Source organism: Aythya ferina (genome assembly GCF_964211825.1).
Source record: "Aythya ferina genome assembly, chromosome: 1".
NCBI classification, from domain to species: domain Eukaryota; kingdom Metazoa; phylum Chordata; class Aves; order Anseriformes; family Anatidae; genus Aythya; species Aythya ferina.
The window spans coordinates 1,982,937-2,009,016 of record NC_140296.1 but is presented as its reverse complement, the minus strand read 5'-3'; the positions used below and the strand labels follow the sequence as shown (position 1 = coordinate 2,009,016).

Sequence of the window (26,080 nt, the reverse complement as noted above, 5' to 3'; positions counted from 1 at the left end):
TGCCCAAAGGATGGGGTTTATAATATTTTAATCGAGTTATTCATTACACAAAGATAAGGCTGTGGCGGAGCAGATAACGCCGCACAAAGGCTAAGTTCATTTGTTCTGGACAGGTGGCCGGGCTGCAACCCAGCGCCGGCATCCCAAGCCCGCCCACAATAGCACTAAAGACGATTATGCAAATGCTCCCCCTTCCCCTGCTATTTTCCCAGGAACGGGGAGAAGGGGCTCTCCGTGTGGAAGAAGCGATTGTTCCCCACTCATGTGGAAAATAGAGAGAAAGAAGGGAGGCAACGTGGAGAGGGAGGTAGCGCCGCACGCCCTCCCTACCCCGCATCTCCCAACGCCGGCAGGGATCCCGATGGGGCCGGGATTGCCACAGCCCGGCACGGCCCGCAGGGGTCAGATGCAGAGTTGAGAGCCCAGGAAATGTGTTCTTCATCCGGCATTCTTTTCCCTTGTGTTCTGCCGCGGGACAAAGCGGTTTAAAGGTGGTACCTCTGCTTCGCTCGCCATCCATCACGCCAACGTAAACGGCGCGGGCAAGGCAAAGCTGCCCCGGGGGAGCCCGCAAGGGATGAGCAGCCACCTTCAGGAGCCCCAGTGCGGTCAGGATTTTATGCTCTGCCAGGATTTTTTCCACCTTGGTATCAAGGAGTGGATAAAAAATCACAAAACCGAAGCATGTGCTCGAGGGCTTTGCTCCGGTCCTGCAGTGGTCTTCAATTCGAACCTGTTTGTACTGAAACACAGCACCTTATGGACTAGTTTAATTTGAAATTTACTCTTAAAAAGCACGAAAAGGTTTCTTACGTTTCAAGCACAAGCCTCAAAGCCCGTGGTTTGTACCTGGAGGCTTAAAGAGCAATTCCTCTTCCACTTCACACGACGCCACGCAGGCTTTTTCCAATTCCAGCACCGTAAGTTGTAACCATCAAAATAAAAGCTACCTCCTAGCCCTGGATCTTTTACTTTTAAAAGCACAGATTTTCAGAATTTAGTTTTTTTTTATGCTTTTTTATGGCTTCATCTTCACAACTGCTAACCCAGCGGGCAGTTTCCCAAAGCACACGTGCCCTGCTTCCCCGCTTTGCTGGGGGTTTCTTTCCAGCTCTGACCCCGAGCTCTTCCCCGTTGGGATGACGACAGCTGAAAGTCTTCATTCGTGCCGATTTTCGGTTCGCCAGAGTTTCTTGGCAGCTCCTGCCACTGCTTTAAAGTGATAAAATCCCCCTCCCACAACTGATATTACTGCTGCTTGTCCTCATTCAACAGGATTTACAAATAGAAGTGCCGAGTGAAGACTCATACTCCCATGCTCATCCTACGTGCACTGCCTCAGTCCCTCCTGCCTGTCTGTAATCACTCCGTGGTGATTTCCACACTCCTCAGGACTTTTTACTCTTCCTTTTTTCCCAGATTATCAAGCACTTTGCACTTCCATCAACTCTCCCATTTGTCTCCCTCTTGTTTTAGGAAGCTCTCCCAGGATCGGCCTGCCAGTTGGCTTCTGTGTGCTTTGTAGATCTTCCAAGCACCTTTCATCTCCTCCTTTTTGGTGTGCTCGTTCTCAATTATTATTGTTCTTTCAGCACCAACATCTTCAGTTCCAGTGCCCCAATCCTCTCACCTCGTCATACAGCTCAGCTCAGGCTCCTCTCTCCATTCATCCCCTACCCAAGAAGGGTATTTCCATTTTCAACACCAGCAAACTTCTCTTTTCTCTTTTTTTTTTTCTTTTTTTTCTTCTTTTCTTCCCCCCTCCAACTTCTAACGCTTTCCAGCCCAGCAGCTCCTCATTCTTTACCCACCTCTATGGCTTTGTCTTGGCCTGCTAAACACGAACCTCGAGCAGCCATTCCTATCATCTCATTTTTTATGCTGTTCCACGGCTCTTCACCATTCATTTCTTCTTTCACCGGCGACAAAATTACTCCCCCCGAACCTCTTTGTTTTCTCTCCTGTATCTGGCTCTTCCCATCTGTGCTTATCGTAGATCTTCGCTCTTGACACTTTTTTGGGTTGCTCCTCGCTTCGCTGATGCCAGCACCGACTCGAGCTCAGGAGGTAATTCTGGGAGAGAGGAAGCCTCCGACAGCCTGAGGAACGTGCCCTGATTTACCGCGAGCTCTGCCCGGAGTTATCAATTATTGCTCGCCCTCCCGTGCAATTGATTGAGATTTTAAAGGACAGGAATTATTTGGGGACTGAGCCAGACACTTTCACATGTAAATAATCAGGAACTTCAGAGAGTCTTAAAGAGGTGAGCACAAGTATGGCTACGAAATAAATCATATTTCGTATTTTAATTCAAGCGCGCCTTCAGGCTACGGCAGTATTGGTACTGTTCTGGGGGTTATTTCTACATATTGGAGAGATTTTTGCATGTTAAAGCTGTGAGTACATGACTGTACACAACAAGAGTCCTGCTCTGCCCTTCATTTAGTAGATTTTATGTATTATTGCTGGTCTGTTTTTATAGGAATATAGAAATACGTAGACAGAGGGACAAAGAGCATTTAGAATAACCGGACCGTGCTTGGGGCATCCCAGCAGATCAGGCTCTCAACACCGCCGCTTTCTCCCCAAAATAGTAGAAAAGAGCACACTTAAAAATAAGAAAGGTAGCACTAATAAGGTTTTTAACAATTTCTTGTTTCAAATGAGATCCAAATAGCCACTTTTCTTATTCTCTGGTTATGCACACACCTGAGAGAAAGCACCTTTTGCACATTTTTAGGCACACAAAAAACCTTACGATTAATTTAGCATGCAATTAAGGTATGCTCATCAACTCCTTGTTTCTCTGCAGGCCTCTAGCCCGATATTTTCTGTCCAGCTATGCCGATAGTGGCACCAAACTCAAAGGTTTCTGCTGCAGACCGAAGTCCTGGTAAATAACAGCTTTGGAGCCACTGCGAGATGAGTCATGTTTGAGTTTCCACCCGTTACAGGTAACTCAGCTCATTCATTCTTAAAATATTTTTGCTCCTCGGGTATTATCTGGAGTCGGGGAGAGAAAATTCTTCGCTACAAGCCGGAGGGAGAAGAGGAAAAAGAAATTCATTGTAAATAATCAGCTGCTCCTGGGAGACAGAGACATTGCAGTGTGCCAAGTCAAATTAATCCCAGACACAAAGATCTGAATAAAGCTTTAAAGCTGAGATAAAGCAGGGAAATTAAATAGATCACTTAGAGAAATAAAACTAACCTCATTCGGTACTGTATTTTACACACTGGCCAATGTGTGCCTAAAATCCAAAGTTTCTGGAAGGGGAAACGCTCTTCACATGAATGCCCGAAGCCGAAAAGAAGAGAGCACTGTATATGGAGAGCGGAGAGTGCAGATGGGCTTTCTGAAGTCTTGTTTTAAGCAAAGGCATCAAGCACAAATTTCTCATAAGAAAAGCCAACAAAATCTGGTTTTGAAAGATCTGAAATAGAATCAGAACCAAAGCGAAGTGCATTCATATTGAAATCAGCATTGCCAGATAATAGATTTCAGAAGAACCACTTCCATTTAGCCTCCAGCGAGCTTCAAATTTGCAGTCTGGTCTCATCCCTCCACTCAAGCCTTTCTTTATCACATTTTCATTTTGACTCCTTGGTCTTTAAATAAACGCTGTGTTTCTCAACACAAGATGTCAAAGTCGGCCCTGACGGAACTTAATTAACTTCTCCGGGGGTGCGTCATTAGAAAACATTTAGATTTTGTTGCACATTTCCACAGTGCTTTGCAAACACAGAAGAAAACAGATTTCCTACCTGGAAGCACTTGCGCCACAAATAAACCAGCAATAACTGGGGGAAGCAAAATTAATTGCAAACGGGAAGGTGCAGAAGTTGGGCTGTGCTCCGGGGGCACAGAACGGTGGCCACCGAAGGCTAAAAAACAGTCGAGAAATGGAGGAAAGCGAAGGAAAAAAAAACACAGAGGCAAGTTAACAGGCAAGGGCATGACACTTCAGAGCCTCACAAACAAGGAGCTTAACTGTAATGCGGTGAAGGACAGAAAAACACTCGTGCTCGGAACAAAGAAAGTAGAGGAATCTGTCTATGTTCCCGTGGGATGACTTGAACAAAAACTGTCTTTCCTTTCAGCTGCTAAACGAGGAGTAAGATGTTCGTGCTTCAGATGACTGAGAAAGACATTCTGGCAACGACAAAGAAGGGGGGGGGGGAATGAATCAAAACATATGTGAAATATGAAAAAAAAGATCATTGGAAGATGGTATCTCACCGCTTTCCAAATTAAAATCTGAGAAGAGCAGATTTGGGAATCAAAAGCACGGGCAGGGATGGGTAAAGGCAGGGCAGACCTACCCAAGCTGGGCTGAAATCACGAGGCGTGGAGCCACGGAGGGTCGCAACGGGGTGTGAGATGAGGAAGGGGCCGTCCACGAGGCCATCTCGATGCTGCTGCTGCACCCGATGCAGCCTCGTACCTCTTCCAGACATCCCAAAAAGCAGCAGCGGCGGTTCCGCGCTCGGGTTTTCGTTGCCTGTTCCCCTAACAGGGCAATTTCTGGGCACCCGGCCAAATGATATTTAATTAAAAGCTACCACTCCGCTTCTGATTCTTCTGTAACTTGGTTACGGGCCCAGCTGACCGTTTGTGTGATGAAAGGAATTTAATAAGGAACCGGTTTGCTGTTGTGTTTACGGAGCCGGGGACAGGGTAATTTTGGTTGTAGAGAACAGCCTAGTTTGCTTAAAAAGACTCCGAGAGGTAAAATATAGAAAAGGTTGAGACAGAAAACGCCCCAAATCAATGGAATTCGTGTACTTTAAGACTACATGAGTTCAATTTCTTTCAGTTTCCCATTTGGCAAACCAACGAACTGTCTTCACCAGAGATGAGTTTCTCACAAAATACCTCAATAACCCCAAACCCGTTGACTCCAGCACTGATGCCTGATATCGGGAAGGAGAAAAAAGGTATCTTTGATTAAAACTACATCTTCTGCACTCAAAGAAGGCTGATTAAACAAACCTAGTAGATGCACACCAATGAAGCACACAAACATCACTGAGAAATCAAGGGATGCTGCGTAAAGCACCATTTATTTTTATTCTGAGGGCGGATTTACGGCCCTCAAATGGTAGGAAAACCTCTCTGAACCTATCAGTAGGCTCTGGTCGTGGTTTTAAACACCTGCAATCAAATCTTAACCACAGAGAACTGATTACAACCCTTCCTGATGACCTCCACGCTGATAACCCAGGCCGCTCCCGGAGAAAACTCGCTCCTGACATCCTTCAGCACAGCAGCCACGAGTTATTGAGGACAAGTGATGAGTTTTCCCTAAACTGGTGAGACGAAGTGAATTTCAACATCTGAAGCCTGAGTCAACTAAGAGAACTGGGACGGGTGATACCCTTGGAAGAGCTGGCTTTAATCAACCCCAAATGAAGTAGGACAGGCAATGCTACGTGATGCACAGCAGAACCACCTCAGGTGTTCTCCCATTTTTATATCAACACGAAGTGAGAAACCTCTAGGAAAGTAGCCAGTCTGATTATGGAAAGTAAAATTTGCTTCCCAGTGTCAGCTGGGTTAGTCTAAATTGTCCCTACATCTTTAGAAGAAAACTTGGTTTTTAAATACTTAGCGCTGCAGATAATATTAAGAAATCTTCAAGATTTCCCTCATTTTTCTGCTTTCACATAGGATTTTCAGACTACTATGCTTTTTCTCTATATTGCTAATACCTTCTCACACGAAATACAAGTGGTTGGAATAGGATGTAGATGTATTCCTGCATCCCCCAGGGCACAGCACCCGTGGGGACACTGCCAACCAGCCCGGCCTGAATCCCATCGATGCTTCCTCAGCACGTCCTGATCCTGCCAGCAATCATCAAGCACTTCACGGTCCTGAACCCAGATAAACTGGAAGAATAATCAGGGAGAAACTGCGTTGAATGCTACATTAGGAACTGGTTGGAAGAGTAAATCTCTTTTCAGTCCTGTTTCATACAACCCTGCGAGGCTTGGAGCTTGTCTAACTTCCCCAGCTTGCTCAGTCTAAAAGATTTTGGTGAAGGAAGTGTGATCACCACTTGGTGCAATTTTTGTCAACTGCAGAGTAGATATTTTAACTGTAGCCTGTGATTCTAATTTAGCTACCTTTAATACCTTAATTTTGAAGTTAAGCTTCGCTTCAGCTCCGTGGCTTACTGAAAAGACCCAAAATATCAGGAAGTGAAACAATATTTCAGGTTGTTTTCAACATTTCTACCGTACAAGCTCTTTTCCTAACCTCTAAGACATACAGAAAAAAACCAAACCACTAAGATAAATAAGCCATGCAACCTTACAAAGCCAATAACAAGATATAAGTTTGGGGGTGGTTTTCTTTTGGTTTTGGTTCTCTTGGGGGGGTTTGGTTTGGTTTGTTCAATTGTTTGTGTCAAAATTCAAGAGCTCAGTTCATTACCCTGCGGCCACAACCCTTCTCTCACGGGTTTCTTTTTGCAAAACACGGGGACAGAAGCTCTGGATGAGGACAGGACTTGGTGCTATGTGCATCTGTGAACGGTCTGCAGAAGGCCAGGAGCAACGAGCTGCCATCTGCTGCTGATGGTTACACAGGGATTAAAGTTGAGGGCTGCTATCAGGAGCTGGAAAGGTGTTTAGTGAGTCTGCATCATCGGATAAGGAAACAGAGATGAAGTTCAGGATAAATAAACAGATGCAAAGCAAAAACCCGCTGCCCTCATCTCCTGTGAGAGTTGCTTGATGGACTGTTTCCATGCAGGGTCAAGATCTTGGGGTCAAAGTAAATATAATCATGAAAAAAATCAATGTCCATTCACAGTCGAAAAAAAAAAAAAACACGCCCCAAAATAAAACGTAGAATTAAAAATAAAAACAAGCATCACCAAGCCAGGAAGGAAAAACAAAGATTGGTGCTGTGGCACTGCAGAAAGAGATGGAGCTCCAGCTCAAACTCTACGTGCTGGTGAGGTCTTTCCTTCTCCCTCTTCTCTAAGAAAGAGGAAAGAGTTGGAGAAGAAGGAGCAAGGATGGAAAAAAATGTATGAAGGACAAGCAGGCTGGGCCAGGGCAGGTTCACACTGCACATTAGGAAAAATTTCTTTTCTAAGAGGGTCATTAAGCACTGAAACAGGCTTCCTAGAGAAATAGTTGATATCCCGTGTCTGCCCGGGTTTAAGAGGCATTTGGGTAATGCTCTTAATGGTGTGGTTTGACTTTGGGTCAGCCCCAAAGCAGTCCAACAGTTGGGCTCGATGACCTGTGTAGGTCCCTTCCAACTGAAACCATCCTATTGTGCACCAGCTCAGACAGCTTGGCCTTCTTGGACTCAGACTTGTCACCAACATGGTGACAACTGGTAGAAATTCACTGTTAATTCACAAGTTAATGGGGAAAAAACGGCAATAGCTCAGAGTGGTTGGATGTCAGGACCTGCCCAAAACCAACACATGGACCACGATGCATGGCCTTAAAGGATGGTGTCCCTTCCTTCACAGATGTTCAAATGGGCCATCGAAAAGGGTTTCGCTTTGTTGATATTTAAACTTTTCCCACTGGATCAGTCATGGCAAAAAAAGCTCAAGAAAAAGAAAAGGCAGGAAAAGCCGGAACCAAAATGCTCCTCTTTACTCTAGGTTTTGCAAAGCAGTTTCCACATACAGCTAGTTAAGCACCGTGATTTCTTCTCGCAATCAAACCTGTTTATTTTTCTCTAGAGCCTACTGCGAGAACAAAATCACACAATGCTTCTCCAACACCGACTGAAGACTTCACCAAAGAGTAATAACGGAGTGTAAGGTGATGCAATGAAGAGCCCATGCCCAAAGGAAGGGTGTTAACGCCAGAAATGAATTCTGCACTACTGATGAAGACCTCGGATTTGCTAGCAGCTGGTAATCTTCCCTTCAAATTGTTCTTTGAAGGTCGTGTGTCCGCCCTTCCCCCCCAACAATTACGGTTTTTAAAACTGCAAAAATATCCTCGCTGGTATATGAAGCCTTGCACGGCTGCTACAGAGCAAAAAGGCTCATCTAGAGATATCACGGTAGTAAAACAATTCATTTAAGCAGCAAAACAATAACAAAATAACAAAAAAGAGGCCAAATTTTTAAAGCTCTGCAAGCTACATGAAAACACATTTTGCTGTTGCGCAGTAGGTTAAGCAGATGGATCTGTCTGATTCCATTTCATATTTTGTAGGACAAAGATAATTTTATTTTTACTAAAATTCTTGAAAACAGGACAGCTCAACTCCCCAAATCTTTGCAATATGGATTTAAATCGACTCCTTAACAAGCAGCAAAGCTTACAGTCCACACAAACTCTTGTAGATCTTTGTGCAATCTCAATTCATCGGTTTGCTAACTCTCGAAAGCCAAGTTCAAAGCACAAAAAAAGGATTTCCTTATTTCTCAGAGCTACATACACAGCAAATTAGCCAGACAGACACATTTGCAAAAAAAACCTACCAGTCAGAACCTTCACTCAATCATTAAAGTCTCCTGAGCTACTTGAAAGTTGACAGAGTAACACTAATATGGCCAAACTCATTTATTTGACTGTTAAGTTCCTAATACTTTAGTTGCTTTGAAATAAACCCACATGGTTGAGGTGGGAAGGGAGCTCTGGAGATCATCTGGTCCAACCCTGGTCCTAACAGGAATCTGTGAAGCCTCAGAAATGTATTTCTATGTTCCTAGAAATAATTTCCAAAAGTGGCCACGTAAAAACAACTCTTGAGGATGGTCGGCTTGGAGTTACAGAAGGGGATGGGAGAGAGCCCAACTTGCATCACTAAAACCCCCTCGTGTAAAAATAAACAAACAAACCTCAGTTCTTGTCTTTTATTCACCTGCAATTATCGCTACAAAAGAAAGGAAATCAGCTTTGAGGTCAAGATCCTTTACTTTGTTATTTAGAGGAAAAGCAGATGGATTTTTACTCCAGATAATCAATAAGCCGTGTGGTTTATGTTCTGTTTTTGTGGTTAACCTACCTCTCCTAAGAGCGAGCTATAAACATCAGTAAAAAACATATCCACAAAGCTTACTGTAACTGGGCAAGGCAGTTGAGTAATTCCTAAATACGTCTTTCCAAGGAAAGCTGGTTGAACTGTCGGTGTCTTGATAGAAACCAGAAGGGCTCCTCCAAGAAACGCTATTTTGGCTTCGTAAATTGAGTAAGGGATCTCACGTAACGTCAAGTTAACCTCAAACAGCCCCAGCCAGGGGCACATCGCTGCAAAGAAAACCGTAGCAATGGAGTTTTAGCAATGGCTTAGGATTTGTTCAAGCTCTTTCTAAGAGCTCACGGTGCTGTCCTCATCCTAAAGTTTTCTTCATGAGACTTTCCAGAAGTCGTCTGTACCTAGATTCAAACTTCTTGCGTGGTCTTTATTGGTGTTGGGGTTGCTACATGAATTTGGGTGGTTTTTCTCTCTATATGGCGATCTAACATCCTATAGTCTACCAGAATAATCAGAAATAAAGATTTGGATGGATTTCAGCTCTTTCTGTCTCCACACAGCCCCTTGTAAGCGAGAGCAAGGGTTAAGCAGGTGACGAAGAGTTCTTCATGCTAACGCCACGTCAACGTGATGGAATAAAACAGAAAGCTGTGCTTAAAGGAACTTTTGATCTTTGATCCCCACGTCCATCTCGGCACCTTTCCTTCTCCAACAGTTGGGAAATCACCTTTCTTTCTGCCTCTGAGGAACCTCTGCCAAGTCTGTCGTGGTGGTGAGGGAATCTGACAACATCCATATATTTAAAAGCTATTTTTAAGAAGGTAGATACAGCCTTACCCTTCTTGTCCAGAATATGGCACTTTGAGGAACACAGAGAAGTGATTTTCTTCACCCATCTAACTCCCATTTGCTGGAGGGCACTCATCAGACGCTTTGCTCCAAGTTAACTGAACAAAAATCGTCAGGAAAGCCAACAAAAAAACCCAGCACCAGACAGAAAATGTCTTTCAAGACGCTGCTATAAACGGAATAAAAATAATTTGATAGGAAAAATGCAAACTTCTCACTAGCCCTATTTGGATAGACAATCAAAAAGCAAACACAGATGTACTTGGCACCCCGGCCAGAAATAAATCCAGGAAACCTCGTAGCTCGCAAATTGTGACCGGCCCTTTTTTTTTTTTATTATTTTTAAAATTACCTCTTTATGGGGTGGGAAGGGAAAAACAAAAAAAGCTTTGAGTCATATTTGTACGCAATCAGAGCTAAGAAAACCAGGGCTGAGATATTTTTTTTTTTTTTCTTCCATAAATCTGCAAGCCTGAACTTCCTCCCACTCAATTAGCTTCTGTTTGCAACCAGCATGAAATATGCTTTTATTCGTGTCGAAAATATGGCAAGCTACCCCTTAAGCTGCAAAAAAAAAACGGTGTATTAAGTATACTGCTAGTGGAAAGAAGGGCAGTGTGAGGATCTGTCTGGCAGAAAACACAGAATAAGGTCTGAAAAAGCAAAAAACGGATAGGAGGAGTAAATCAGTGTAATCATCAAAATGTTTTACTGATGCTGATGTCACTGATTTATTGGTCAATACCTGAGAATGTGTGCTCAATGTAACAGAAGTGCAGATAGTTTAATACACTGAAATTTCCCGATATAAAGCTTATCACAGACTCATTTTTTTAATGAAAATGGAAAATATTGAAAAAAAACTTCCAATTTCCCAAGTACTGCAGGCCATCTGCGACTAACGGGATACAAACCAGTGAAGGCTACAAAACACAGGGAAGTAGCAACAATTTGAAGAGAGCTAAGAAAATAATCAAGCCCATTTTTGCTGAAATTGCAAGAAACTAAACCACGCTACGCTTCCACTCCTTCACACTCATAATTAGGAGATCAGCTCGCATTTATGAGTTTGATGTGGCTAGGATGGATGCTGGAACACAAATTTCTTTTCCACGTTGACTTCAATTTCATACCGCGCTTCAAGCACAATGCTGAAATTCATCCCAATATCGTCATTATTTGTATAGCTAAGGCAACTGACAGCTTCTTTTGCCTGCCCAAATTCCACAACCGGGTTAAAACCTTTTACCTAGGCAGCTATAAACACCATCGAGTGCTTCCAGCACCGCCTCGGGGGGCTCTGTTTTACCGTGGGGACGGTGCCAGCCCTGCCGACGATGCCACCCGGCGATCCGAACTACACGGATGGTGGAAAAGAAGCCAGAAGCACGCGGGCAGGATGCTCTCCAATGGTATTTCCTACACCGAGACCCACAGAGGAGGCTCAGAACCTGTAGGGGATGTATGGCAGGCCACATATTTCCACGCCGTGCCCCCAGAAAACCACCCTAGTCATTTATTCCTATCTTTGCCGGAGCAGCAAGAGGTACAGAGAGCAGCAGGCACTCGCTGGCCCAGATCGTACGGGCAAGACTTCTCTGCTGTTAGCACGTCTGTCAGATCAGCAGAGCATCTTTTCTGCCTCTGCAGCTGCCATTTGGACTCCTCTCCTGGCCTGAGCAACCTTACATTTCCTCTCTCCCTCCTCTTTCTCGGGAGGGTAGGCAGGGCTGGCCGATAAAAGGCCTTTTATCTGGATAAAACCGAACAAGTCAGCCACTGTATACGCGGGGTCTTCCACTGAATAATCATTTACGGTAGATTTGACTTAAACATTCTCTCCCTGTGTTGTTTTTCTTAAAGCCGTCAACACATTCGGGTTTGTGCAGGTCTCCAAGCACGACTTCCAGGGCTGCGAAGGGGAAGAAGGGAGCATAGATTTCAAAAATAGTGAAGAACACGCTTACTGTACCCTTTAAAGTAATCCTCGGTCTAAGACAAACAGCTGTAGCGGCCAAAAAATCTGCCCAGTTTACCTTACATCCATCTAACAAACCGCTGGGCGTCAAACAGAAAATCTGGATCACTGGGTCAGGGACAGCTCTCGAACAGAAAGGCTGAAAGGTGCCTCCTGCAGAAATATAGCCAAATATTGTGCCAACACGCAGACAAATTAACGTATTTTGGGTGTTGTACTGCGGGTTAAAGGAGCTCTGAATTGATTTTGTTGTTGTTGTTCACCAGTGAAGGCTGTACCCTTGGAAAGTTATGGTAACGTGAGCTGAGAGATATGAAAAGTCCGACTACTTTGAGATTTCACCACCTAAAATACATGGAGATTGGTTAGACATAGTCCCAAAATCCTCTGGTTACTATGTAGGAGGTGGAATCAGACATTCAGCCCTACAGAAGAAAGGAATAAGTCCTTATTCCTATAGGAGTAAGTCCTATAAACTGGCTTACAGATGTTATACAAACAGTTGAGCATCAGAAGAATTAACCCGCTGAACCAACCACCTGAAGCTGAGGATAAAATGAAGAGTGAAGCTCCACGTACCTTCATTTCTGCGTGGATTCTTTTTTATACACAAACATTTTCATTTTAGTGACACTCTCCGGAGCACCATTTAATTTGGTGACTGCTGCCTCCCTTAAATGATGGCCTTCAGTTGTAAAGGAGAAGAGGCTCGTTAGGTAAAACAGCAGCGTTATGTTAAAATGCAAAAGATTCCTTTTTTTTTTTGTTTTAATTGATGGTTTCAGAACAAATCCAGTGCATAAATGCAAATACAAGACAAAAGAGTGTTAAAAGACAAATGGCTTTTGCCTGGTTTATGGTGTGCTAGAATATGGAGAAAGGGATGATGAGGAGGTGCTCACACTCCAAATATTTACCTCGAAATACGCATTCATAGAAGGTTTGAGGATCTTTGAAGACCACCTAATCCATTTGCAGGTGCCTTGACAGCTTACAGGTCTTCGCACATGAGTCTCGGGTGCATTTCCCAGCCCCGAGGAAAAGTGACACCACCCCAAAAAGTGATGAGAATGAGGGAAGGGAAGGGAAGGGAAGGGAAGGGAAGGGAAGGGAAGGGAAGGGAAGGGAAGGGAAGGGAAGGGAAGGGAAGGGAAGGGAAGGGAAGGGAAGGGAAGGGAAGGGAAGGGAAGGGAAGGGAAGGGAAGGGAAGGGAAGGGAAGGGAAGGGAAGGGAAGGGAAGGGAAGGGAAGGGAAGGGAAGGGAAGGGAAGGGAAGGGAAGGGAAGGGAAGGGAAGGGAAGGGAAGGGAAGGGAAGGGAAGGGAAGGGAAGGGAAGGGAAGGGAAGGGAAGGGAGCAGCCTCCCTGAACCTTCACGCTAGACATGCTTTGAGCAGGATGTTGGACCAGATGATCTCCAGCCATCCTTCCCACCCTAAATTATCCCGAGTCTAAAAGTGGGAGTAGAAACACAGAGAAGAGCCCAACGTCCTTCATCCCTCAACCTCCTTTGTCCCTCACCCCCTGCCTGCTTCCATCCCCATCCTTCACAGCAGCTTCCTCTCTACACACGTGGCCCCGACACATTGCTTCAATGCATTTTTGACTCCTTTTCCCTCATCTTTTACCCCACTCCAGCCACATCCTCTTACAGCACCCCAGGAACATCACAGGGATAATCCTAGGAAGCAGGAATTAGCTTCTGACCAAGGAAGATACAAGACTGGGATGAAACAAAAGGCTGCTAAAATCAGGTTGCAACAACCTCTCCCCACACACCAAAAAAAGGAAAGAGGGAAAAGGCCCTCAAAAACCAGCGAGACAGCGCAGGACAGGAGCGAAAGGGCTGTGAAAACACACCTGGATTAAAGGATTAAGGTTCCTGTTGGATCCTAGAGGATTTTAGGACAGACCTATGACTTGGTACGGGTACCGCTACGACGCCAGAGGCCCGAAGTTTCCACTGGGTTTATTTTTAAAGCTCGGAGCCGTGCCTAGCCTGCCCTCTTAAATCATAGGAAAGAGCGCGGCAGATAGCGGGAAGGATGACTGGTTGGGCTGAACGCGTTAAAAAAAGAAATTGAGCTTCTTGGGGAATTAAAAAAAAAAAAAAAAAAAGCCAAAATGCTAATGCGGTTCGAGAAAAAAAAAAAAAGACACACACACACAAGCTACAGTGCAGAGAACAGTGATGCTCACAGAAGCAGCTCACAGATAACTCCCCGGGCTGAAAGACACACTGCCTGCTTCACCAAAATGCAGAGAAGGAGTCAAAAAGGAGCAGCTTTTAGGGGCGCCGTCCCTTCATCGGGATGCGAAGCGTTTCCACGTATCAAAATTCCAGGCAGGGGGAGCTTACGAGGGCAGGAACTGGAAAGAAAAATAACTGCTAAAAGCCAGCCCGGAGAAAGCTGCCTGCATCGGTTCAGCAAAAAAAAAAATAAAATAAAATGTAGTTTCTTTATGAAGGGCTGGCTTTGTGGAAACGGCGTCGGTCTAAGCCTAACAACCCCTTTACAAGGAACTAGGTGTTTTCACTGCAAATAAAAGCTGACAGTCCACCTCTGTTCCTAGAGAAATACTGGTTTAACTTCAGGAATTCCACAAAACCCCGCAGAAGATGGCAGGTTTTACAAAAACGACAAGCTTTTCGGAATTATTTTTTTTTAAAAGGACAACTCTTTGGGTCTAAAGCATTTCAGATTGGCAGCCAGCGGCGAGACAAATCCTCGAGCTGCTACCTGACTTTGTCCCCCACCCTCTAAGCGTTGACATGCGGCTCTTGGAGGACGGCAAGTCCATGAAATGACTACCCAAGAAATCTACATCAGGACAGAAAGGCACCCATAATGTTGTTGGGAACGTCACACACAGACCCATAGCCTTTGTTACACGCCGGGTATATTATATTAAACATTAAACGGGCGTTTAATATAGACAATCCTAAAGAGCTGCTTGTTTGGCAGCAAAAAAGGGGAGCGTGCACGAAGAGGCTGGGCTGTGACAAGAGCAGAATAGGATGGATAATCCCATTATAACACCTGATTTGTCAAACCGGGCTCGACAAGTTCTTCTAACTTTCACAATGGTGCCCGTAACCATTTATGAAACGGAGCAGACCGCTGCTTTGTGGCGTGCCCGGCCGCTGATTCTCCATGCTTTGTTGGGAAGAATGGCTTGAATAGCTCCCAAAAGCCTTTCCACTTCATCTTCTTCCACCCCTCGCTGATGCCCTGTTGTTTCCAGCGGTGCTCGGCTACAAGAGGACGGGACACAAAGGTGGCACGGAGCAGGTGGTGTCCTTCTGGAGCCAGCAAGCCCTGCTGCCACGTTACACGGCACCAGCTTCCTTGGCCATGAAGTCAAAGCATGGTTTGGGTTGGAAGAGACCTCAAAGATCATCCAGTTCCAACCCCCTGCCATGGGCAGGGATGCCAAGCCCTAGATCAGGTTGGCCAAGGCTCCAACCAACCTGGTCTTGAGCACCTCCAAGGATGGGGCATCCACAGCTTCTCTGGGCAACATCTTCCAGTGCCTCACCTCCCTCTGAATGAAGAATTTCCTCCTAACCTCTAATCTAAATCTCTCCTTTTTTATTTTAAGGCCATTCCCCCTTGCCCTGCCATGATTTGAGCAAAGAGTCGCTCTCCATCTTTTGTGCAAGTCCCCTTCAAGGATAGAAAAGCCTCAACAAGGTCACCCCAGAGCCTGCACGCAGTCCCTACCAAATTGAAGATTTTTAAGGAAAATTGCAAGGAAAAAAATAGACACTTCTTTAGAATGGTTGCTCATCAATACATATGTATTTTTCATAACCTAGACTGGGAAAAAAAAAATGTTTCCTCTTAATTTTGCGTCTGGACTGAGTGAATCCAAAGCACTTCCAGAGGCCTCCATGGATAATCCAGAAGAAATGTCATAAAATAAACGATGGCGTAGAATAAAGATGAGTTTTTTGGGTCAAGGAGATGCTTCAAAAATACTTTCTCCCTGGTAGAAAGTGTTCCTCCAGGAAAAGGGTCCAGAAACTATTGCTAACTGCAGGCCACCTCGAGCTAGGAAAACGTTGGATCATACAATTTCTAAAACCTTATTTATTAAACAGAAAAACAAAGCACACAGCATGACAACTGCTCAGACTTCTACACAGAAGAATGATTAAGTTCTTGGACTGGAAGCCAGGGATTCTTTATAGATCATTGATTTTGACCTCAGTAACTTGTGTAAACAGAGGAGGGCTCGAAGATATGCAACAATTCTCTCTTTTTGAAATAATTCTCCCAAAAATGAGAAAAACGACCAAAACTAACAGCAAGGAAAAACACAGAGAGTCCAGAATGAATAAATTTTTTACATAACTAAACAAAAGCCACAATTAATGTAGAAGGATTTAGGAAAAGAGAAACAAAATAGAAAAGGGAAGAAATGAAGGCTACTGAGAAACTCAGAGGGGGAAGTGGAAAACTGCTGGCTGATGGAGTGATGGACAAGGACAGCGAGGGGGAATGAGCTGTATTTGTGTTCCCTACATCTCCACCATCAGGGGCAGAGATTAGATTTATAAATGGACTTTGGAGACACAAACAGATCAGTGCCTGTATTCCATAAAGTCCCTGTTTGCTTATGTTTCTAACGCAAAACAATCCATTAGTAGCATGGAGAACGTGCAAATAGAAAACTCGGACACAAAGCTCACACCTTAAAAGAGAAAACTTCACAAACTGATGTTTATTTCTATAAATGTTGTAATACCAATTAGCCAAAAGACAAGACAGGTGTCCACGGAGATGTTCTCTCTCATTTAAGAAGAAAGATAAACATTTTGGCCAACTGGTTTCTGTTGTTTGCAAGAATGAGAGCTAATATTTCCATTCAAACCCACTCTTGAATATCTCCCACCATTTCCAGTGTATTATAGTTGTAGGTTAGTAGGTGAAGATTGCCGACCTATTATACATTAATGAGGTAGACGACAGATTTTCATAAAGCATTTGTCTTAGTACCTAATTAAACTTTAATTTAAAAACAAGACTGGGTACCAATAACTCAGGCTTCACAGCTGTCAAAAAAAAATCATTTGTCTACAAAGAGTTCTTCAGAAAGCAGCACAGCACGTTGAGGGGTTGGAACAGGATGATCTTTAAGGTCCCTTCCAACATAAACCATTCTGTGATTGTGTTTACTCAAAGAGCCTGAGATGATTTTGTGCACAGATGGGCTCAACCAGCCCAAGCCCACAGGGCAGGAAGGGCAGGGAAGTTCCCAGAGCTGAAAATTCAGATCAGACCTTGCATTACGGGACTCCAGCAGCTGTTATCTCTGTCCAGGTAAGACGTGAGCTCTCCTAAGCCATCCGCAAGCACTGCAGGGAGCAGCTGAAGCTGGGAAAAGGCTTTGCATTTGCAGAGAGCCTCCCTCCAGGCGCTGGGATGGAGAGGCTGCGGCTCTGGCTTGGGAGAACATTCAGCAGCGCTGGGGGCAAAACTGTGGTTTTCCTATTTGGTAAAAAGAACCACTGAGAAGTCATTAAAATGCTGTGCAATGCTACTGAAAAAAACACCCCCCGCAGAACAAAGCTGCCTCAAACCTACAGCCATACTTTTGAGTAAACCATGAGTAAAAGCACAGGGACCTCAGGGATCACTTCTCGCTGTCGGCATGAACCTGGCTGCCCCAGCTCCCTGAAGATATCCAGGACAGCACGCTGCAGATAACAAGATACCTGCTCTTCTCAAAAGCAGGACTGTATGGAGAAAACTCAAAAAAAATATTAAAAAATAACTTTTAAAAACATTTTTTATCTTCTTAAACAGGAATGAGAAAGCTGACACCTGCAGAAATGCAGTGAGAGCACCAAAAGAAGATTTTACTGATTTTTTTTCCCCTAATATTTCCTACTTCTGTAGTTTGGAAATGCAGAGTATACACCTGAGAAAGACTTCAAAGCAATTTGCTGTCTTCCATGCAGGTGCTGTCAGGTACACCACGATGCAGACCTGCTCCTCTCGCTGCCCAGTAGGGAAATTTGTGGTGCACAGACTGCTCACCTGCTACACGCAGAAGTTTCTCTGCAGAGGAACTGCAGAACAAGAGCCAAGTTTCTCCAAAAGATAAGCCTGAGAAGCATTGGTCTCCATACGCACGCTAATTCTCAGCTAAACTCCTCCTCTCGTGATCTGGAGGAGAGAAGTCAGAGCTCTTAGCTCCCTGCAAGATGAAATGTGCCCATACATCTTCCCCCCACAACCACCCTTCAAAGGCTGACCTCGCAGGTGTTTATCTTAAAGCCCTGCTTAATTACTACAGTCATCAATTTCAGACCTAAAGCATAAGTAAGACGAGTGTCTTAATTACTGCAGACATCCTTTAGAGAGAGATTTCCCGCGGCAGCAGACCTCGTACCATCCTCCTAGGATATCCTCGAGCCCATCACTTAAAGCAAGCTGCTGACCGCTCGATCCAAGGCTGCTGCTCATCTGTCCCCAGGCCAGGGACCCACTTGTAAAATCCACAATCCCTTCCTGCTCTGAGGCCACGGTAAGCTCCTGTCTCCTTTGGGAAGAAAAAGAAAACAAATGGACTAGCAGCAAGCTGCTTGTAGGGTCTCCAAGGTGGGTACCTCACGTTTATTTGACCCCAGCCCAGTGGGAGTTGGAGGGGAGCTGCTTTCACCTCCAGTTTTTTTCTGTTCAAAACCCATCCTCAGATTGTGCTCACCAAGCTGCTACCTGGGACTTCTGATTCATCCTGGGAAACTTGTGTTTGGGTTTACCAAGCTCTCCCCAAGCCTCCCAGACGCTGCTGTCCCTGTGCAGTGCCTGCCATCCTCCCCTTCTTACCATTCCTACCGTATCTGCCCAGCTCCTCAGCTTCCTTGAAAATCAGTTTGCTCCACCTGGTGTAACAGAATAATAGCAGAACAGGAGACAGCTTCCCTTTCAAGAAAGAAAAGTGTAATCTCCACCAAAGCACGGCTTACCTCTTTCTGATACGCCAGCACAGGCACTGTAGCAATAAAATAAAATAATAAAATGCTTGCACAGCTCCTCTGTAAACCTCAAAGCCTTTTACAAAGCAAGGGAAGAACAAGGATTGGAATTCTACACCTGAAGCAAACGTTGCATTAATTGTCAAAGGCTTCTGTTTAAAAAGAAATTCAGAAGACCAAGGATCTACTTCCTATTTCTAAGAGACGTAAGTTATATATCCTACGAGACATAAGATAAAAGTTGCCCAAATTAATTCAGTTTCTCTAATTCCTTTATAGGGAAATATTGCCCCATTTCTAGTATTCTCATTACAATGAGATACCAGTTCATTTTTGCAAAGGTTTGGACTACCTGGTAAAAAAACAAAGAAAAAAAAAATCACAGCGCAAATTAGTAAGAAAGGGGCTGGATGGTAAAATCTCTTTTTAACTCCTAGAACATTAATTCATTGAAAAATTATTAAAAAGGGTCACTGCCTCTTGGTTAGAGCAGTGCAGCATCCTTGTCAGAAGACACTAAGATAAGGGCCAGCTTCCATCTTCTGAATTCAACCAACAGAAAAGCGATGTAGCAGGAAGAGTCAGCACCTATTTGGGCACTGCAGCCCATATAGATATCGGATACCTAAATAATATGTATGTAATGTATTATTTTTGTGCTTTGTGGCTGCATTTTATACACACGTACACAGAAGTTGCTGCTGGAATGCTGCACAGTCTTATTACTTCCTAGGAAATAGGTATTCGTTTCTGTGATGCCTTGAAAAAAATTGCTTCTCTAGTCGTGTGGGACACTTGCAAAGCGAGGAGAAGCTGCCAAAGGTAATCATAGTATCTGCTTACATCCACCCTTCCTCTTACCTTCACGGTTCCTCCCCTCCACCCTCTTACTCTGGCAGGCTGCTTCTTCCTTGGGCATTTATTTCACATTATTTTAAGTCTCCTCTCCTGGTTATTGCCACTGATGTACACAGCACCAAAGGACGAGCTTATGCTTCACTCATAACCAAGAAAAATGTGTGGATGTGAACTGTACCACCCTTCTTTCCCCCGTTTTTAAAACATTTTTCACGTATCAAGTTTCTCTTTGCGCCAGGCTAAGCAATGAGAAGGAATCAACACCGAGTGACCTGTCCGCTCCCTCCAGATCACAGATAAGGCACCTCCTCTTACTGAGCACGTCTCTTCAACGTTAATTTGATCTCCATTAAAACAGAGAGGAAAAAAATAGTGTTTTGTTTTCTTTTTTTAAAAATCTGAGCAGAAACTTCTACTTGCAACTCAGTTCCGCAGCTGCCAGCGTGGTCTCTCCTCTTTCTACAGCACAGATGTCTCCAGTTTAGGTAGCAGTTAGCAGCTGAGCTGGCACGTGCTGGAACAAGCAGCACATTTCACAGCTCGAGCACTTTCCTGGTTATTTGCAAGCTCCAAGAGATCCAAGAGATACACCCCAGGTCGGTTGCCTCGAGTCACATTGTGCTCCGGAGAGCAAGGACAGCTAAATATCAAGCACAACCAAACCGTGACAAGGAAGGCAGAAAAGAAAAGAAAGTCTTAGAAAGACTGATGCCTAGTAAAAAGTGTTAAATAATAATAAAAAGTAGAGATGTAATTATGGGCTCCCCCCAAAAAAATCTCCATTTTATCTATTTGATATGCTAGGTAAAACAGGTGGGATTTTTTTGTTTGTTTGTTGTTTGTGGGTTTAGTTTTTGGGTTTTTTTTTTACTAGATAGCTGCAAACGCACATTGACCAAGTTCTGCTTTTATAGAATATTTAGCTGCTGATTTCAGCTGGCTTATTAATCGCATAGAATAGCTAATAATAATAGCTAATAATCATGGAGAATAGCTAATAATAATACAGTATTGCAATTTAAATGCTATTACTAGGAATACTATTAATGGAAAATGAGAGGCTTTACATACTCTGAAGTCAGAATATCACGATAAGCCTTTAAGCACGTATTAAATAATGCTGAAAACCCGAGCAAAGAGCTGAGTGTGTTTGTAACACGTCTAGAAAGGGCCCCAGGACTGCAACAGTGGGGTTAGCTCATCCCATTCCTCCCATCCATACCATGCAGAGTCTGGAAAAGTCAGTTAATAAACAGAAAAAAGCTCAAAAAAAAAAAGGTTGGAGGGTAACAGGTAACAATATGGTGAAAAAGCCTAAAAACTCCTGGTAGGATAAGGCACGGAGCGATTTACATACAAATCCTGTAATTCATCACATCCACCCGAGCCACTTCCCATGTAATTAGGGATAAAGTCTAAACACTGAGCCGGGGTGTTTTTACTAATGTTCGTGCAGGTTCTCCCCGTCCACACAAAAGCACACTGTATAAAATCTTGGCACCCCAGCCCAGCGCATCGGAATAAATGGGTTTTCTTAAACCAACAAAGCCTTCGGTTTTGGAAAGTTATGGGAAACTTATTTTTACTGTCCGCCCTTCCACTTTATTTATTTTTTGAAGCTTGCCAAAAATGTCCTCGGTTAAATATCCCGAGCAGCTCCCTGCGAGACGATCTTAAAAAAAAAAAAGGTTTCGAAATCTTGCTTCAGGAACTGGCTACAGAGAATTTCCAGCTCCCTTTAAACCCGGCTGAAATGGAACCTCCTGCAGTCGGTGACGATGACTCCGTGTTTATTTTGAGTGCAGTTTCCCTCACCAGAAGGCTTTATGTGAAAATTTGTTGCCGTCTCAAGAACAGGAATCCTTCTGCATGCCCAGGAAACGCCCAGTGCTGTTCTTGAACTTATCGGGGACGAGAAGGCGATCCCACAGGGCTTCATTCTTGGGAGCAGCCATCCGACGAGCCCCCGGTGCTGCAGCTGGACTGCTGGAAACGCTGGGGGTTTGTTGGTTGGTTTGTTTTTAAATGCAAGCATCTGAAAGCCTCACTTGTTGAGACTGAGCCTTCCAAATCGGAGAACTTAATTATTTTCCAGCTTCCCGAGACCTCCCTTCAGCAAACACCAAAAAAGCCTCCGCGTATAAAAACCATTTCCAGCGTAGACCATTTGTGATTGACCTCAACTCCTCCACGTCATAACAAAAGAAATCACTACAGGATACCCGTTTTTAATCAAAGCTTCATTCAGCAGCTATCGATTCTGCTGCATTTAATCAAATGAAGTGCAAACGCCAACGTGATCGATGCAAATTCACGCCAAGAACTGGAGCACCAACGCCTGCAGAGCCTCGTACCACCACCACAAGCGCTCAGATGAAGCTCAGCACCCGTCCCACTTGGCTCACTTACAACTTAATTACTTTTTATATTTATAATTTATGATTTATTTATAATTATATTTTTATAGGCAACAACTTAATTATTTTTTTTTCCTGATACCACGTTAATTTAACCCATAGATCAGGGCTGGAAGCGTCCTAGTGCCAACCCGTGCTCTCAGACTCCACCTCTGCCCCAGAATCCACAACATCAGGCACATCTCCAGCTGTATTTATCGTACGTTAAGCTCCACAAATTCCCTCACTTGTATTTTCTTCTGCTTTTAATCTATTTTAAAATAATGTATTTTTAATCTGTCGTACTTGAACGTGAGCTCTAGGAGCCCTTACTGTCAGTTAAGCAGGCAGCTGCCCCTTCTTGGATGCTTTCTAATTTTGGAGCAAGGGAGAAAAAAAATCCAATCCTCCCTCCTTTCTGACAAATAAAGCAAAATTCACTCCACTCCCTATCCCAAGCGTTAGGTCAAATCTGGTGGCTCTTATTCCAGCTGAATGGGAAGCTGCCCTTTCTGAAGAATGTAGATGTAAATTTACTTTGGACCAGATTCGCCAGAACACATTTCTTCTCCAGCTGACCTGATTTTACCGCTTACTCAAACTTTGCACCAACTTCTGAGAAAGCCTGAAAGCATCGATTGACTTTCACGGAACAATTTTTAAGATGTTAAAAACCTTTTCTTTTACCCAAGAGCTTCCACAAGCCCAAGTGTCCGCGAAAACACAGGATGGGCTTAACTCCTGAAGAAGCAAACCGCCTGCTTCAGAATTTCAACGGGTTCTTCGTGCTAAGCAGCGTAAGGAAAGGATGCACGACAAAAATATACTCAGTGAGAAGTCTGCTAATGAATAAATCGCCTCCAGAGAACAATGCCATAGACGTGAAATTTAACCCAGGACCTTACCTGTGCATATTCCTTCTCAATGGCAGCTCTTTTCTGACTGAACGCTCTGAAAAACAAAAAAAGTTGGGGAAGAAAGCCATTAATACATACAGCAATACACTACAAATTCAATAATTTACTCAGAAGGAGTTTGTGCTAGGAAGTCTTTACAGTCAGATGAGCAACTAAAAAGCAAAATTGTTTGACAGCTGTGTACCAGCAGCCTAGCAACTCGTGCATATATGAAGTCCGCACGCAGTGTTCACATTTCCAAGTTTTCCTGGACAAATTCAGTTCCCAGGGCTACCGTGTAAATACCATTTACTTCATTAAAGGCTCATCAGCTTTCCCCTGGTACAGCCCAGGGAAGAATTTGGTGGGAGAGGATTTGGCTTCATGCATCTAGGCTTTAAAAACAAAGCTGTACTGCTTCAACGTAGTGTTTTGTGCCTGCAGCTGGGGACACGAGGCTCGTGAAGCCCTCGTGGTGCCCCAGCCACGTCCTGGTTTGCCCATCGTCACCTCTACATCACGTCAGAGCCCCTTAGCTCAAGTCATTTTTGTGTCGTTGGTGGCTTGGTGTCATTCCACGTGCAGCCAACAGCACAAGAAAACCTGATTTTGTGTAAATTAATTACACAATAATTATGGTGGCTCAGAAAACAATCCTCAGGAACATCCCGTAACGAGGTTAACACCAATAAACACAAACGAAATGAGTTCTGAGCAGGCTTTCTGCTCCTGCCTTTCAGCCCCAAAGAGCATCCAGGGCATGACAGGCTCGGCCAGCACAACGCAAAGCAAGACCCCAAAGGCAAGGGGAGAGCTCAAAACTCTTCCAAGATCCATGAGATCCCCAAAGATCTGGCCCTATTTTGGCACTGACAAGGTCCCCATGCTGCACAGTTGCCCAGTTGTGCCAGGTAAAGGTTCAGATGCTCGTAGAAGACCCTCTTTTTAAATATTTAAGGTATTTATTGTACTACAAACCCATTCATTTCAGGTCTTCCAGTTCCCAAATCCAATATCCCAGCCAGTTCAGCAAGCACGCCTGAAAACACAATTCCCTTTTCAAAAGGATTTGACTTTTACAAGCACAAATGGCTTCAGAGGTAGCTACGAGGAATACCCAGAATATGTTATCCACACTGCAAAGGTAACGAAACAAGCAGCCGACTTCAAACCCTAAATCTGGGAAGACTGCGAGGCAAAGGCCGTTATTTTCTAATTCTCAGCTAATCTTATTTGGAAACATATAATCAGAGCTAAATGCTGGGGGATAGTCGGTTTACACAAAGCGTGGATTTGGAGCCGTGTATTTCACCACGAGGCTGGTTTTTTTTTTTTTTTTTTTTTCTTTCCATACAAAACAAATTCCACTTAAACTAATTGCATAACAATAATCGTGACAGGCTGGAAGCGTAAGATATCCCCTACAAACCTTCCATATTAAGAGGTTTACACTGGAGAAGAAAAAACAAAAGCCTTCAACCGGCCCCGGTATAGAATTACAAAATACCATGCAAATCAAATTTACCCACAAAACCGACAGAAATTTTGGCCTCGGACTTGGCACGCCTGCAAGCTCCGGCACGAAGAAAAAGCCCCGTGTGGTAGCAGCTCCGTAAAGGAGCAACGTTTTAGAGCAGTTTTAGGTTTTGCCCTGTAAAAACCTGCTCAGAATTAAAATAAATAAATAAAAGAGGCGGCAAGACGTCACGTCATTCAGTTTGTACAACACCGAAGCTGGTGTTTGATCTGTGTTTGGGGGAATAACAAAAAATGGGAAGCGCTGCAAGGCTGGCAGCATCAGCCATCTGCATTCCTTGAAGCTGCTCCGTGCTGCTTTGTGACTGCATTTCCCTCGATTAGTCAAACACAAAGCTGGTTTTAACCTCGGGACAGTTTATCCAGGAATCCTTTTATGACACCATAAATACATCACAAAACACGCAGAGATATGAGACCGAAGGTAGGCAGATTTCCCAGGAGAAATTATTTCTAGCAGAAGACAAGAAAGGTTCCCTAATAAATGCATCGTGTTTTCTTAGCTAGGGAAACTGGAAAATTTTCCTGTGAGCATCTGGGATGGGATGTTCTTACCCTCACTGTCAGTCAGGATGGACAAGTTCATTCACATCAGGAAACGTTTGGCTCCTGAAGTTAATAAAATCCTCTGCTGCCGGAATGGTTTTATGAAATCTGTTAGTGGGTCTGCAGGAAAGCAGTGATATTTAGGGTTTCTTTCAACTAGGATGTATTAACAGCTATTAATACACTCACAAACTAATGGTTAATTAAATCTAAGAGACGTTAGACTAATTGTGCATGCAGGGATGTTCAGGTTTTGTTTCTGCACAGTAATTCCTAAGCACTGGCTCTATCCTGTGACCATTCTCATGCACTATGCTTATTTTCTTGCTCCCACCAAAACCAGCTCAGAGGCATTTCAACTCCTTGTCTGTTTAGAAAGACAACAAGAAAGAATAAATGCAATGAAGTTCGACAATATTTGGTGTATACTCTCAAGCTCTGCCCATCTAACATTTTCACTACGATGCTTGCCACGATCCTCGCATTGCAAGGAAATCCTGACTTAGCCCCTTAAGTCTCCAAAAATGAAAAAAAAAAGGCAATAAAAATTACACTCACCAGCAGGACAAGCTGCCACTGTGTAAAAACCATCGTGTTATTCCACATCCAGAGTGCAAACAGGTGCCTGTCTTTAAAAGAGCCTGCAGCTAGGGAGCACCACTGCATGCCCGGGGAGGGAAGTCTCATCCAAGTCTCATCAGGGAAGTTTTCCCAATGGTTTCAACACAGGAGATCTAAAACTGAGCGGCAATGCCAGCCTCCCACATCATTTCCTCGCATGCTGCTGCCTACAGATACTCACTCAGCTTCCTGATATGGCTGGGAAGGACGAACCTAAGCCTGGAGGGATTACCAAGAGACGCTTCTTGCGAAGCGTGACCAGGAGGAGAAGTGGTCAAGTGGCAGCAAGAGGCCAAAACGCAAGCAGTGATCTCTCCAAAATGATTAGTGTGGCAACGAGAGCCACAGGTGGGGCTGGAAAGGACTTCTCTTCCAGACTAAATACTGGTGGTATGAGTATCTGAAGAGGAGGAGGATGGAAGTGGTTCTGCTATACAGCAGGACTTGACC

At 44.2% G+C, this 26,080-nt stretch overlaps 1 protein-coding gene and 1 long non-coding RNA gene across 4 annotated transcripts in view; both read right to left on the bottom strand.

Moving 5' to 3' along the window:
- Positions 1 to 26,080, bottom strand: part of FCHSD2 (FCH and double SH3 domains 2) — a 137,684-nt gene that overhangs the window by 86,305 nt on the left and 25,299 nt on the right. For all 3 annotated transcript variants that reach the window (XM_084494711.1, XM_084494709.1, XM_084494710.1), the window contains exon 3: positions 22,937 to 22,982. In XM_084494711.1, the coding sequence (XP_084350837.1) occupies positions 22,937 to 22,982 (46 nt within the window). The remainder of the gene's footprint in view (positions 1 to 22,936; positions 22,983 to 26,080) is intronic.
- On the bottom strand, positions 16,503 to 18,762 carry LOC311422060. The gene is made up of 3 exons (XR_014685168.1): positions 17,837 to 18,762; positions 17,454 to 17,546; positions 16,503 to 17,284 (listed from the first exon to the last, which is right to left on the bottom strand). It is a non-coding gene; the product is annotated as an uncharacterized lncRNA (long non-coding RNA).